The 12,919-nt window shown below is 35.4% G+C and overlaps 1 protein-coding gene across 9 annotated transcripts in view; it reads right to left on the reverse strand.

Moving 5' to 3' along the window:
• Positions 1–9,508, reverse strand: part of LOC126273157 (rho guanine nucleotide exchange factor 18) — a 552,051-nt gene extending 542,543 nt beyond the window's left edge. For 2 of the 9 annotated variants that reach the window (XM_049976615.1, XM_049976613.1), the window contains exons 1-2: positions 9,332–9,349; positions 7,026–7,088 (exon numbers count right to left, since the gene is read on the reverse strand). Coding sequence is in view for 7 of the 9 variants with exons in the window: in XM_049976619.1 (XP_049832576.1) it covers positions 7,026–7,068 (43 nt within the window). In the remaining 2 variants the exon portion in view is untranslated. Of the gene's footprint in view, positions 1–7,025; positions 7,089–9,045; positions 9,261–9,331 lie in introns of those variants that run through there. The other 7 variants (XM_049976619.1, XM_049976617.1, XM_049976623.1 and 4 more) reach the window with 7 other exon arrangements.
• Positions 9,509–12,919: the final 3,411 nt, after the last annotated feature.

Consider the following 12,919-nt stretch of genomic DNA (forward strand, 5'->3'; position numbering starts at 1 on the left):
AAATATTGCACTGAAGAGAATATGTTGTCGTATCTATACTTTCCACATCATGTCACTCCTGCCACAGTTTATGTATTTACTAAATTCAGATTAATGTGTACATGTTATACTGGTATGAAGTACACATCACTGTGCTCCATACCATGGCTTGTGGAGCATATAAGCACACATGATAGGGCCATACGTCCCAAAGAAAAAGAAGGGTTATAAACTAATTTCTTTCTCAAGTTGCTGCTTACAAGCAAATTTCGTGTAATAGCCCTGCAACATATATGATAAATTTGTTGACTGAGACTAAACAGATCAAACTGAAGTACATTCTTAACTTCAGTCTCACTTTAAATAAGTAAGTGCATACAGAATGAGCAGTTGGTCACTTGGAAAATCCAGAAGTCAATTGATCATTGTGGTGTTAAGGAAAGATTTAAATTTTCACTTAAGTGACATAGGGGAGTAATGAAACCCTAAATTTGAATGGATCAGATTTCCAAAATGGCACTGTTATGATTTTCAGTGTGAAGATTGTTTCGATGCAGCTCTCCATGTTCATTTACTCTGTGCAAGGCCTCTTCATCTCTGATTAACTACTGCAGCAGACATCAATTTGGAGCTGTTTACTGCATAAACATCTTCATCTACATCTACCATATCCCCCCCCCCCCTCCTCGACCACCACCCAAAAACACACATACACTTCTGTCAGTTACCAAACTGACAATTCCTTGATCCCATTTAAGATACACTATGTTACTTCTGCCGTAATTCCAGTGCATAAAATCACCAGCCATCTTGCATAGTGAAAGGAGACAGCAAGTAATAAGCAGGGGTAATGGGAATTGACAAATACAGGTTGTACAATTTTCAATGGAAGTTGTTATAGGCCTGCAAGAAGCTGTTTTTATGATCTGACAAGTTATCATAACAACTAATTGTGACCCAAAATCAAATTTAATTGATAATTAACCTTCTATTGACCAAATTGTCTAAGGTAATTTAATTCATTGCACCCAAATTACAAATTCATTTGAATTACATACTTTTTCTCTCCATGTTAATCCAATTCATGCACAAATAATTCACATTTCAAAGCTCATTTACCCAGACAGATATCATCTAAAACTAGTACACACAAAATTATAAATATTACTTTTTTTGCCAAAGGTGTGCACCATCATTATCCTACCTAGTTTTTTTTATGGATCACCTAAAGCGTTTTGAACATGACTCTGTGACAGATATTTCTTGTTCCATTCTGCCCTTTCTCTTCTCTCTCATTACTAATAGATTGCCAATGATGTACCCAAGCAACAGGAAATATTGATGGAATTTAGGAGAGCACCATAGACAGACAATATAAATTACTGTAGTTAATACCTGCAGCCATTATCCTCATTTGCTAACATAATAAGCCACTATGATGCCCACATTCTGGTTAATACATCTTCAAATGAAATTTAGTGTGCCTAAACTGCAAATAAAGCTGAAAATGTCTCACAGAGATATTCACAGTACATTAGAACATTCATTCACAATCAATACAAAAACTGCGTTCAGTGGAATTCTAACTCTAACTAGAATACAGATCAGTTAATTAAAATAGGTCAAAGCACAAAAAATAGCTTTGCGTGAAAAACCTATTCTCGCTATTGCAAAGAGAACTATCATCTAAATTTCAAGCTTGAGTGGTCACAAAATAAAGCAATTATTACACACTAGGTGTATACCAATCAATCACTACTATCTACGATAGTTGTTCACACAAGCAAAGTACAATGATAGCAGTTGCAAAAATGTTGAAGAGAGACAGTTTGTTTTCAAACAGCTATGGCCCTCCATTATTACATTTTTGCAGTTTGAAATGATCTCTAATCTGCCATGAAGCAAGCATTATTCATATTTTCTAATGTATTGCAAACATAACAAAAACTTATAACCCCCCAACACAGTAAAACAACATCTGGTAGGTGATAAGATGCAACAGCCACAGACACCTACCACCTCATGATAATGTTGGCTACTCACACTAGTAAAATAAAAGGGACTCAAAATGAAAAATTGTGTTACAAAAAAATACAATACAAATATACAGTAAGGCAGACAGCACTCAGTACCTGTATTTGCTAATATGCAGATATTTTTGCAGCCTTCTGTACCTGACTGCCAAAAGATAATCATTTCCTATCTCTACTTCTGTATAACTGCACACATGATTTTCAGCCACCCACCATGTCTTACTCAGAAAATTATTAGTTTTTCTTGCCTTCTCTAAGTTGTTCTCCAATATGTGTAGTACACAAGCAGCAAAAATATAGCTCATTTAATTTAAAAAAATGCCTATGAGGATAAATCAAAGAACACAAATTACCTGTATCCCTGGTTAAGCACAAAATCTGCCCCTGTAGTGCCAAAAATGTACTTTCTATGGACTGTATGGCAGAATCACAAAAGTACTCTGAACATATCAGAAAGCCACAAAGGGGAACAAACTGTCAGTGCAGACCATTTATCTTAGTTTAACTTATTCTAAACCTATAAGACATTCAGAACATGTCACAAAAATATTAGTGATCTTTTCAAGCAAAAAATAGAAACAGCTTTAAAGAGTAGACGAAAGTTTTAAACAACAATATAAGTACAGTTATGGTGGTGGCAGCTGATCCTCTGAATGCCAATGTTGGTAACGCCTTGTATAATGAACGGTGAGAACTGAATACGATAATTAGTGAGACTTGTCGGTGGAGAAATTAGAATGCATGTTCACAAATAAAGTTTTTGACTATTAAGTTAGAATTTAATCGCGTTGTTGCAATTTTTGACAAAATTGGAAATGAGATAAAAATTGGTTATTGCAATGATGAACATACATCCTGGGCTACACTACACATCCATCTATTACAGCAATCGTATTTTTATGCTGAGATATGCTGACTTTGTCAACCCACAAGCAAACTGTAACATTCCAATCTAGCCTGGGCTTCGATACAGGTTAGTCCATCAGCACATCTAGTATTTCCCATTCACTAATAGACACATAAATCTGCAATCAACCTTAAAAGCCATAATAACCACATCAGTAACTGTAGAGAGAATCTCAGTTCATTTGCACATTAAGTTTCCCAACCATTCTGTACTAATCACTGGAAACTTTAATCATGAAACAATCAAGTGTGACAATTACAGTTTTGTTACCGGCAGGCATGACAAGACATTCAGTGTAACATTACTAAGTGCTGTTCTCTGAAACTACTTAGATATATAGCTCGTAACCCAATTCATAATAGAAACATATTAGATCTAACGGCACCAACTGTCCTGACCTCCTTGAGGATGTCCACATCAAAAGTGGCACCAGTGACTATGAGCAGTAGTGGCAGGATGATTACCAAAGCACAAAGGGTGACTAAAACAAGTAAAAAGAGATATATGTATGTCCAGTAAACTAGATAAAAAAGTGGTACAGTCATATCTCACTGAGGAATTTCAAACTTTTAGCAGAGGACAGAAGCATGTAGAGGAACTATGGCTCAAGTTTAAAACAATAGTTGACCATGCAATGGATACATACATAGCCAGTACAACAGTTTATGATGAGACAAACCCTCCACAGTATACATTCACTGCAAAGAAGCAGAGACTACTGCATAATACATGTACAACAAATCATAGCAGTACAGATAGATATATGCTAAATGAAACACATTTGGCTGTCGAGAGAGCAACGTGAGGAACCTCCAATGACTACTGTAGCAGAATATTGTCAAATGTTCTTTAAGAAAACCCAAGGAAATTCTGGTTGTATACAAAGGCTGTTTGTGGCACCAAAGTTACTGGCCAGTTACTTGCCAATGAGACAAGAGCAACTGAGGGCATCAAAGCAAACACAGAAATGCTCAACTCCATTTTCAAATGTTCCTTTACAAAGGAAAGCCCAAGATAATTGTCTCGATTTAATTCTCTTCCTACTGAAAAGATGAATGAAACAAGTGTTAGCTTCAGTGGCATTGAGAAATAGCTGAAATGGTTAAAACTGAACAAACTTCCCTATTTCTATACATAATTTGTGGTTGAGTTAGCCCTATTATAGTGGCCAATAGCTGGAAGAAAGCACAGGTCACACCCATTTATAGGAGAGATAGTAGAAATTATCTACAAAACTACCGTCCAATGGCCTCGAAGTCAATTTTCTATAGAATCTTAGGATATATTCTGAGCTCAAACATTACAAGATTACTTGAACAAAATGATCTGCTCCATGTTAACCAGTATGGATTCCAAAAACATCGACTATGTGACATATTGCAAGTTTTGCATAAAGGCAGTCAGGTAGATGCAGTATTTCTCGAGTTCTGAAAAGCATTTCACTCAGAACCATATCTACGATTATCATCAAATGTACAATCATACAGCATAAAATATGAAATTTGTGACCGGACTAAGGATTTATTAGTAGGGAGCACACAATATGGTACCTTGGACGGGTAGTCGTTGACAGACGTAGAAGTTAACTTCAGGTGTGCCCCAGAGCAGTGTGTTGGGGCTCTAGCTGTTCATGTTGTGTATTAATGAGATTGCAGACAATATTAATAGTAACCTCAGACTTTTGCAGATGATCCACTTATCTATAATAAAGTACTCTCTGAAAGAAGCTACACAAATATTCAGTCCGATCTTGATAAGGTTTCAAAGTGGTTCAAAGACGGGCAGTTTGGTTTGACTGTTCAGAAATATAAAAATTTACACTCCACCAAATGAAGAAAGGAATATCCTATAACTACAATATCAACGAGTCATTGTTGGAATCAGTCAATTCGCACAAATACCTGGGTGTAACGTTTCAAAGGGATATGAAATGGAAATATCCCACAGGCTCAGTCGTGGTTAAAGCAGGTGGTAGACTTCAGTTTATTGGTAGAATATTGGGAAAATAGAATCAGGCAACAAAGGAGATTGTTTAAAAATCACTTGTGCGAACCATCTAAGAACGTGGCTGAAATATGATATATTCAATGTATACAGAGAAGGGCACCATAAATGGTCACAGGTTTGTTTGACCCATAAGTGTGTGTCACAGAAATGTTGAAGAAACTGAACTGGCAGACTCTTGAAGATAGATTTATGCCATCCTGAAAAAGCCTATTGACAAAGTTTCAAGAACCGTTTGTACATGAGACTAAGAAATATACTAGTCACCTATGTATAATTCCCATAGGGCCAGTAAGGTCAAGATTTGCAAGACTAGATTAATTACAACTTGCATGAGCATTTAAACAATCGTTCTTACTGTGCCATATGTGAATGGAACGGGAAAAACCATAACAACTGGTAAAATGGTATGCACCCTGTGCCATGTGCTCCACAGTGGTTTGGACAGAACAGATGTAAATATCACTGCATTGTCTATGACCAACATCAATTAACTGCGAACTTCAGCACTCAATACAAGGGTCACCAATGCCATTAAGTGTACTTTAAGCCTAGTTCACACAACGACACTATGTTGCAGGCAACTGAGCTACCGGCCACTGCGCAAGGGCGCCACGTATTTGCACAACTTGGTGATACTAAACACTTTTGACGTGTTCCAACTTTGGCAAAATTAGCTGCACAAGTTTTGAGGTTGTGTGTGTTCGCAGAGTGTAGGTAAACTGAAATACAAAGTGGGGAACAGACAATAATGTTCACTTTTTGGTTATCTATGCTTTGCATAGGTGTTTCTGGGATTTCAGTGATGCTGATTACAAAAACAAGCAACATATTGCTGCCACAGAGACCATCATGTGGGATCATAACATAGATGGTTTGACAATGTCCGAGTTGCCGGGCAAAATTTATTGGGTTAGGAGCACATACACAGCTGAATTAAGATAAGAATAATACACGCAAGTGAAATTCTAGCTGTGGCAATACTCTCATCTACAAGACTAAAATCCTATCGTTCCAGTTGGCCAAATCTTTAAGGAATATTGTTTACAGGAGGGAAGGCTATACTAATTCAAGAAGATGCATTTTTTATTCAATATTCATCTATTTAAAACGTTGCTGCAGTACTCCCCTTTCACATGTTTGAATTTTGAAATGTAGCCACTGTACAGATCTATCTTCAAGAGAGTAGTCTGCAAACCATTCTCTTCTTAATGCGGCCTGCTTTGAATAATTATTGGTGTTAATGACATAGTGTCATCACTAACTAAAACCATATCTTATAGCATGCCGAGAGTTCTCAATTGTAATGCAGGCAATATGAAATGTAATTTCAGTTCTGGCGACAGTGCTTCATGCATTACAGTACCTTTATTCCTTCTCGCACAATTAACTATTTAGAAGAAGCATGATAAGTTCTGTCAACATTCTAAGATAATTAAAAGAACTTCTTCGATCTTCCGTTATAAATTATTTCAGCAAGAATGCTGAGCAACCGAGCTGACTCCTTTTCTTCATCCAGTCATGAATCAAAACATGTTTCTTATTTTTTTCTTAAGCAGCGATTCCACACAACAAGCTTTAACTCCATCACAACTTGTGCAATGTGCAGCTGCCAAAACTTTCATATCAGACATGACTCAGGGGCCCATAAAACGATGAAACTGAAGTGTATACTGGTGTCGCAATGCCTACAGTCATATGAAACCACTTGCTTGCAACTCATTCTAGGCAACGAATGGCGCAACCCAATGTTGTCATGTAAACTAGGCTTTAAGTAACTGGGCTTGAGTGCGATAGCGATTTCCGCCCTCTCTTAAGTTTGGCAGGAGTAAAAATGTGAATATGAAACAATGGTTGTGATAAGAGATATCTGCAGTGTGGCACATAAAATCTTGGTAATCTTAGGTTCACTTGTTTATGGCATATTATGATAAAGCACGCTTGTATTAAGTATACAAACTGTTGAATTTTGAAGATAATGCAGAAAATGGGACTGACTGGTTATCAATGTTCAATTATAGCTGTAATAGCTGAAAGCATAGCATGTAACTATAATTAAATTTCCTTTCACAATGTGTAGAAAGATGGAAGAAGCCACATACCTGATGACAGTGGACACATATGTGAGTCAATCAGCCTCTCCATTTCTTCACAATGACGACACCCTGGGAAATATATTGAAGCAAAGGTTACTATGATGCTCTTTTTTTTAGCAAAATAATTGGAAAATTAATATAGATAATTATTTCAAAACCTTTCATGCACGTTGCCTCACAACTATTGTATATGTTTAGGTATGGCCTGTGAGCAAAGGTCTTACTGTATTTGGTACACAAAAAATGCATAGCAGGTTTAAACTTATATAAAAATTTGCCAGAAAACACATGCATCCTTTCAGAACATAGTACCTGAAGTGAGTGGTCTCCTGTGAACTGTTAGGTGAAGTCACAGTTCAGTACCACGGGCCATTCACAAAATGTAAAAGGGTTGTGTAGTGGCAATGACATCTATATCAGCAGCCACATGAAATTAAAGCACTCTTGTACATCCTTCTTCAATAACCATCCCTGCGTGTATACAGAGGAATGTTCGATACGAGTCATTGGCTTTGGCCAGTGTCATGCGAAACATATGACCAACACTGTAAATATATTGACTACATGATACTGGCAATTTTTTTGAACAGTCTAAGCTACAGATCACTCTGTAACAACTAAATCGGCACCTTCCAACCTACTCTAGACCTCAAACAAAGCTATAGGTTAATTAATGTGTCACCACAATCAAATTTCTGTCTCTAACATTTGTTGTCTTTGTGAACTAACAACAAAACTGTGAGTATCTGCACCAAAAGATGGCATAATGGTAGCCATTAACATTGTGTCACTGGAGAAGACCAATGACTTGTACTAAAGGTTCCTCTCAATCCCTTGCTCCATATTTCAAAATCCAAGAATATTTCTCAATTGTATTTTTCTGTTATACACAAACTGTAATTTCAACTTTATACACCTATAGTCTACACAGTAAGATCTATTTTTCAAGCATCAATAACATTATGAATACAGCATGGCTGTAGTTCCTATGCTGTATCACATCCCAAATATAATGCTCTGGTAGAATTACAACATGCATAACATTTGCTTCTAGATGTTAGGGATGTTACAATTCATTATCTGGAAAAAAAAATCTGCTATTGTGAATGAAGGAGCAAGTGCTGTATTGAAGAAGCAAGAGATTGTAATGACAACTACATTCAGACTATGAGAAAATGGATCCCTTACAAGATACTGTATGGAGAATGAGCATATAAACTGCTCAAACATTGGTGTAAACTGCCATCAACAATGTTTGGCTAGAAGTAATTTTTTTAACATCCAGTACAAAGGAAAACTGTGTATGTTCAAAAATGAAGGGTATTATGTAGTAGCTAGAACAGGAGGGCAGGGACTATGGGCAGAATACACAACTGTCAAAAAATATTAATTCTATTTCTGGTAAGTTCTTTCATTCACAGTAGTGTCTCATGCTGCTGTTAAAAGACTATTTCGTTAATTGGTCACTAAAGACAAGAACTCTGTCTAGCTTGCAAAATGTGGAGCTACTGAACGTTTACTACTTTTTAAAAGCAATGGAATTAAGTTGCTAAACGCTGTCATATGTGCTCCTTCATCAGTCTTCATATGAAAGTTTTTTACGGTTTAGGGTGCATTCAATTTTCCTTCAAAATCACACTAATTCCAGCACCAAGTAATGACAACATCTTTGTCATTCAAACAGAACAAGAAAACCAATTTTTGTGAGCAAACGCTACAGTGTTTGGTTGCTGTTGACATTTCACACACGTGGCAGTCGTAGCAAAATAAACAAACAGATTATGATTCCAAACATAAGAATTTTAAAGCAATACGTTGACAAAATGAAAAATTCGAAAGAATGTAGCGGAAAAGAATGGAAGCCAAATATGTGGAATGAATCACGAATTTCACGTATTTTATTGAAAAACGAATATTTAAACAAAGTATAATAGTTCACAGAATATAATGAGTTCTGCCGCTTATTTTCTTATATCCCAATTTGTTGTTACTGCTAAAGTATTTTTGCGTTGCGAAAAACACTAACCTGTAAAGAGATTATTATCCAATTGCGGGAGACTAACACATAATAGCCCGAAAAAAAGTGTATTAACTAATACAACCTCAATAAAACTGTTTCTGCAGATAATTATTAGCTAGTCTTTCGGTTTACTGTTCTCTGCAATTCGCGCGTCTATAACGCTTTCTGTCAACGTAACATTACTGTTGCTGTTATCTTACTGTATTTACCCGTGAACTGACAGCAAGTCACTCACCTGTGCTGTAAACTAATGGTTGTCATAACAAACTGTTACAAATGAGTTAAAACTTACCACAACTCTAAACTCTTACAAATTTCCAAGCCAGCTATGTCTTATCGGCAAACACAACACCACGAATTATTTAATATACCTTTTAGAAAGAACTACCGTTCTACACTATGGCATTTGTTTCAACCATTTTACACGGACGTGACGTTGTGTACGTTCAAAGACATAGGCGGGAATTATAAGCATCATTCAGCCGGCCCCACGCGCGTCTCCGCATGCGCATAGATCCGTAGCACAGAAGAAAATTTCATTCAATCCGCGTTTCTGGAAGCAGTGAATAGAGTCCCACTTTAGTAAAACACTGTAATATTGTTTGACATTTGTCTTCTACGTAGTTATGAACAATTAATAAGATACTGGAAAAACCTAGTCATACTGCTCACAATACTGTCTTTCTGTAGACTGGTATGAATCAAATCCAAAAAAGATAATGAATAATATGTCATTTACCACGTTTTATATTCTTCAGACTTCTGAATAATGCAACCAAGGAAAATTTAATATGTCGAACATGTTTCTAATGGCCACAAAGGCTCTTATCAGTTAAATATTTGTTTGTAAATGCGTACCCGGTCGTTTTATAACATTTTTACAAGGGTGTCGAATAATACACCATCCCTGAAATCTGTAGAAGCGCTAAATGTGAAACGCCGTAGTTAAAAATAAAATATTTGAGCGTTCTACTGTGTATTACTACTGCTTAGAGGATATTCTACTCTCATTTATTCGTTTCGAGGAAATGACTTTCTAGTCAATGTTGGACGAATGGGTAAAGCACAAGAGCCACAATTCTTCTATGCTCCCGGTAACAAAATGTCTAAGATAAACTTAACGATCAATCCAGTTTATTATCATCTTTGTATACAATGATACAGGATTTGTCATAGATAATAGTACATGAAACATTTTTACAATTATAATTTAGTTGGTAAGAAAATATTATGAATTATATGAAGCCACAGACGTAACAAGCCAGACTGTAAATTAGCGTAGTAAAAAAGTGTTTTATGTGCTACAGATATAATTATTTTTAAAGTAAATACACTAGTACACTACAATGAAGAAAAAATGTCTTTCTGCTTTTACAGCTGATGATCCATGTATTATTCAGTACTGGAAAATTGTTACTAATGAACAATTTCTAATTCTTTTTTAAATATGTGGAATTCTGAAATGATTATTTCCATCGGTAATGCACTTAACAGTATTCGTGGCTAATATGGTGCAGAGTTGATACATGGCTTTTCTTTATATTTCTGTACGAAAACTGTCTTTGTTTCTTGTTTCATAGTTTGGACTTGCCTGTTTAACACTGGGAATACCTGATGTACCTTCAGTAGTATACACTTTCATGAATGTAACTGTTAGGTTATTACTTTTAAAGTCCTTGAAACTATATTTAAATGGTTCTCTGTATATGTTCCTTTGATTATTTTTATTGCTCTCATTTCTAGTGCTAATGAGAGTTCAGTTAGACGTTATCTCCCTAATACTGTGCCATATCTTGATATGCTTTTTATGAGTCCAGTGTAGATGCATAACACAGTTTCAGTACTACAGGAATTTTTAAGCATTGTTAGAACATGATAATACTGATTTCATCTTTTGTTTAACATTTTGATACATTTTTCTACCTGAAGCCATAATTCTAAACATTTAGTAATGAGTATTTGTAATATCTTACACTACCATAGTTATAATATTAGGCTGATTCCTGCTATGTTCGTAATGCCATATATGACACACTGATACGCCAATGAATAAACTTTCTATGTTGTATCTCAAACCTTCAATATCTGTTATCCAAATATTATTTATTTCTTTTTTTGATCCATCTCTGAGCATTTTTATGCAGTTGATGCCATCCTAGGGAGTTTACATTTGTTGTACGAATAATGACATACTAATAATAATACAAGGCACATAAAATATACTCTAGAGAACAATTTCTTAAATGCACAGTACATAGAAAATAATATATAGAAGTATCAAATATACTATTCACACACTAACGTAAATGCAAAGTAGTTTACAGTTAGAAATAGGCCTAATGTAGTATCTCAGTCATCCTTACAGTTTGAAATTCTGAAATATTGTAGAAAGTCTAATATTTAAACCATTTCTCAGTTTTTGTTTTAAAGCCATTAAATGAGGCATCATATGCCTGTAAAAGTAAAATATTAGATAATTTTATGCCAAGGAATTCATAAGTAGACTGTGTTTTCTTTAATCTAGCATACCTATTTGTTTCATTGGATTAGTTATATGTTGGTGTACCACTTTCCTCAAGTTATTTAAGTTTTGTTTATGATGGGACAGCCAATACTTTAAAATCTTTAAAAAGTGGCCTAATAGGAAACAAAGGATGTCGTTGCGAAAAACCTGTGCAGTAAGCAGTCAGTTTTCATCTGACTGGGAATTAATTACCTGTGGTGTTCCTCAAGGTTCTGTATTGGGTCCATTGCTTTTGCTTGTGTCCATTAATGACCACTCTTGTGTTACATTGCCAGATGCTAAGTTTGTTTTGTTTGCAGATGATAAAAACATTGCAATAAGTAGCAAGTGAAGTACAAATTTAGAAATAGCTGCTAATGAAATTTTCACAGACATTAATAAGTGGTTAAAAGCTAATTCAATGTCATTGAATGTTGAGAAGACACCCTATACACAGTTCAGAACCTGTGAGCTATTTCCTTCCAGCATGAGTATAGCATATGGAGACATTCAGATCGAAGATGTTGACAGTGTTAAATTTCTGGGATTACAGCTTGATAATAAATTCAGTTGGGAAGGGCATACCACAGAATTGCTTAAGTCTGTATTTGCATTGAAAATAATGTCAGTTATAGGAGATATAAATATGAAAAAACCTTGCATACTTTGCTTACTTTCATTCTATTACGTCATATTGGATCATACTCTGGGGCAACTCATCGAACCGAGCAAAAGTTTTTAGGGTCAAAAGCGTGTGATAAGAATCATTTGCGATGTAAATTCAAGAATGTCTTGTAGAAACCTGTTAAAGGAAGTTTGTACTCTACATAAATACCTAAAATCACTTACCTTAGTCCAAAAAGGGGTCCAGTATTCAGGAACACACATTTTCAATAAATTAAACCATTAAAAACCTGGTTTAAGATAAAGCACAGTTTAAATAGAGTTTGAAACACTTTTTGCTAGGCAACTCCTTCTACTCCATAGATGAATATCTTAACAGAGACTGTTAAGCCAGCTTAAGTAAAAATATCAGTTGGATTTCAGTTTTGACAAAACTTGGTCACAACAGCCAAGATTAGATATTTTATGTATGATAAATTTATTAATAGTGCATAAAATTGTTTCATTCTGACAGTGTGTTAATTCTGTAAATATTATCTGTTCCAGTTTACTGCATTGTTTTAACGTATTTCGACTATCTCCTGACAAATGATCAGGGTAGTAAGTATTATATTCAAATGTTTTATGTCATACTTTCTTACATGTCGCACACCCCCCGAAAATCATCTCATTTTTTGGGTATATGGAACAAAAACTGAATCTAATCTAATCTCACTCCAGAAATATTCTTTTGTTCCCTGCAGAATTATCTCA

The sequence above is a fragment of the Schistocerca gregaria genome, chromosome 5 (genome assembly GCF_023897955.1).
Source record: "Schistocerca gregaria isolate iqSchGreg1 chromosome 5, iqSchGreg1.2, whole genome shotgun sequence".
Taxonomy (NCBI): Eukaryota; Metazoa; Arthropoda; class Insecta; order Orthoptera; family Acrididae; genus Schistocerca; species Schistocerca gregaria.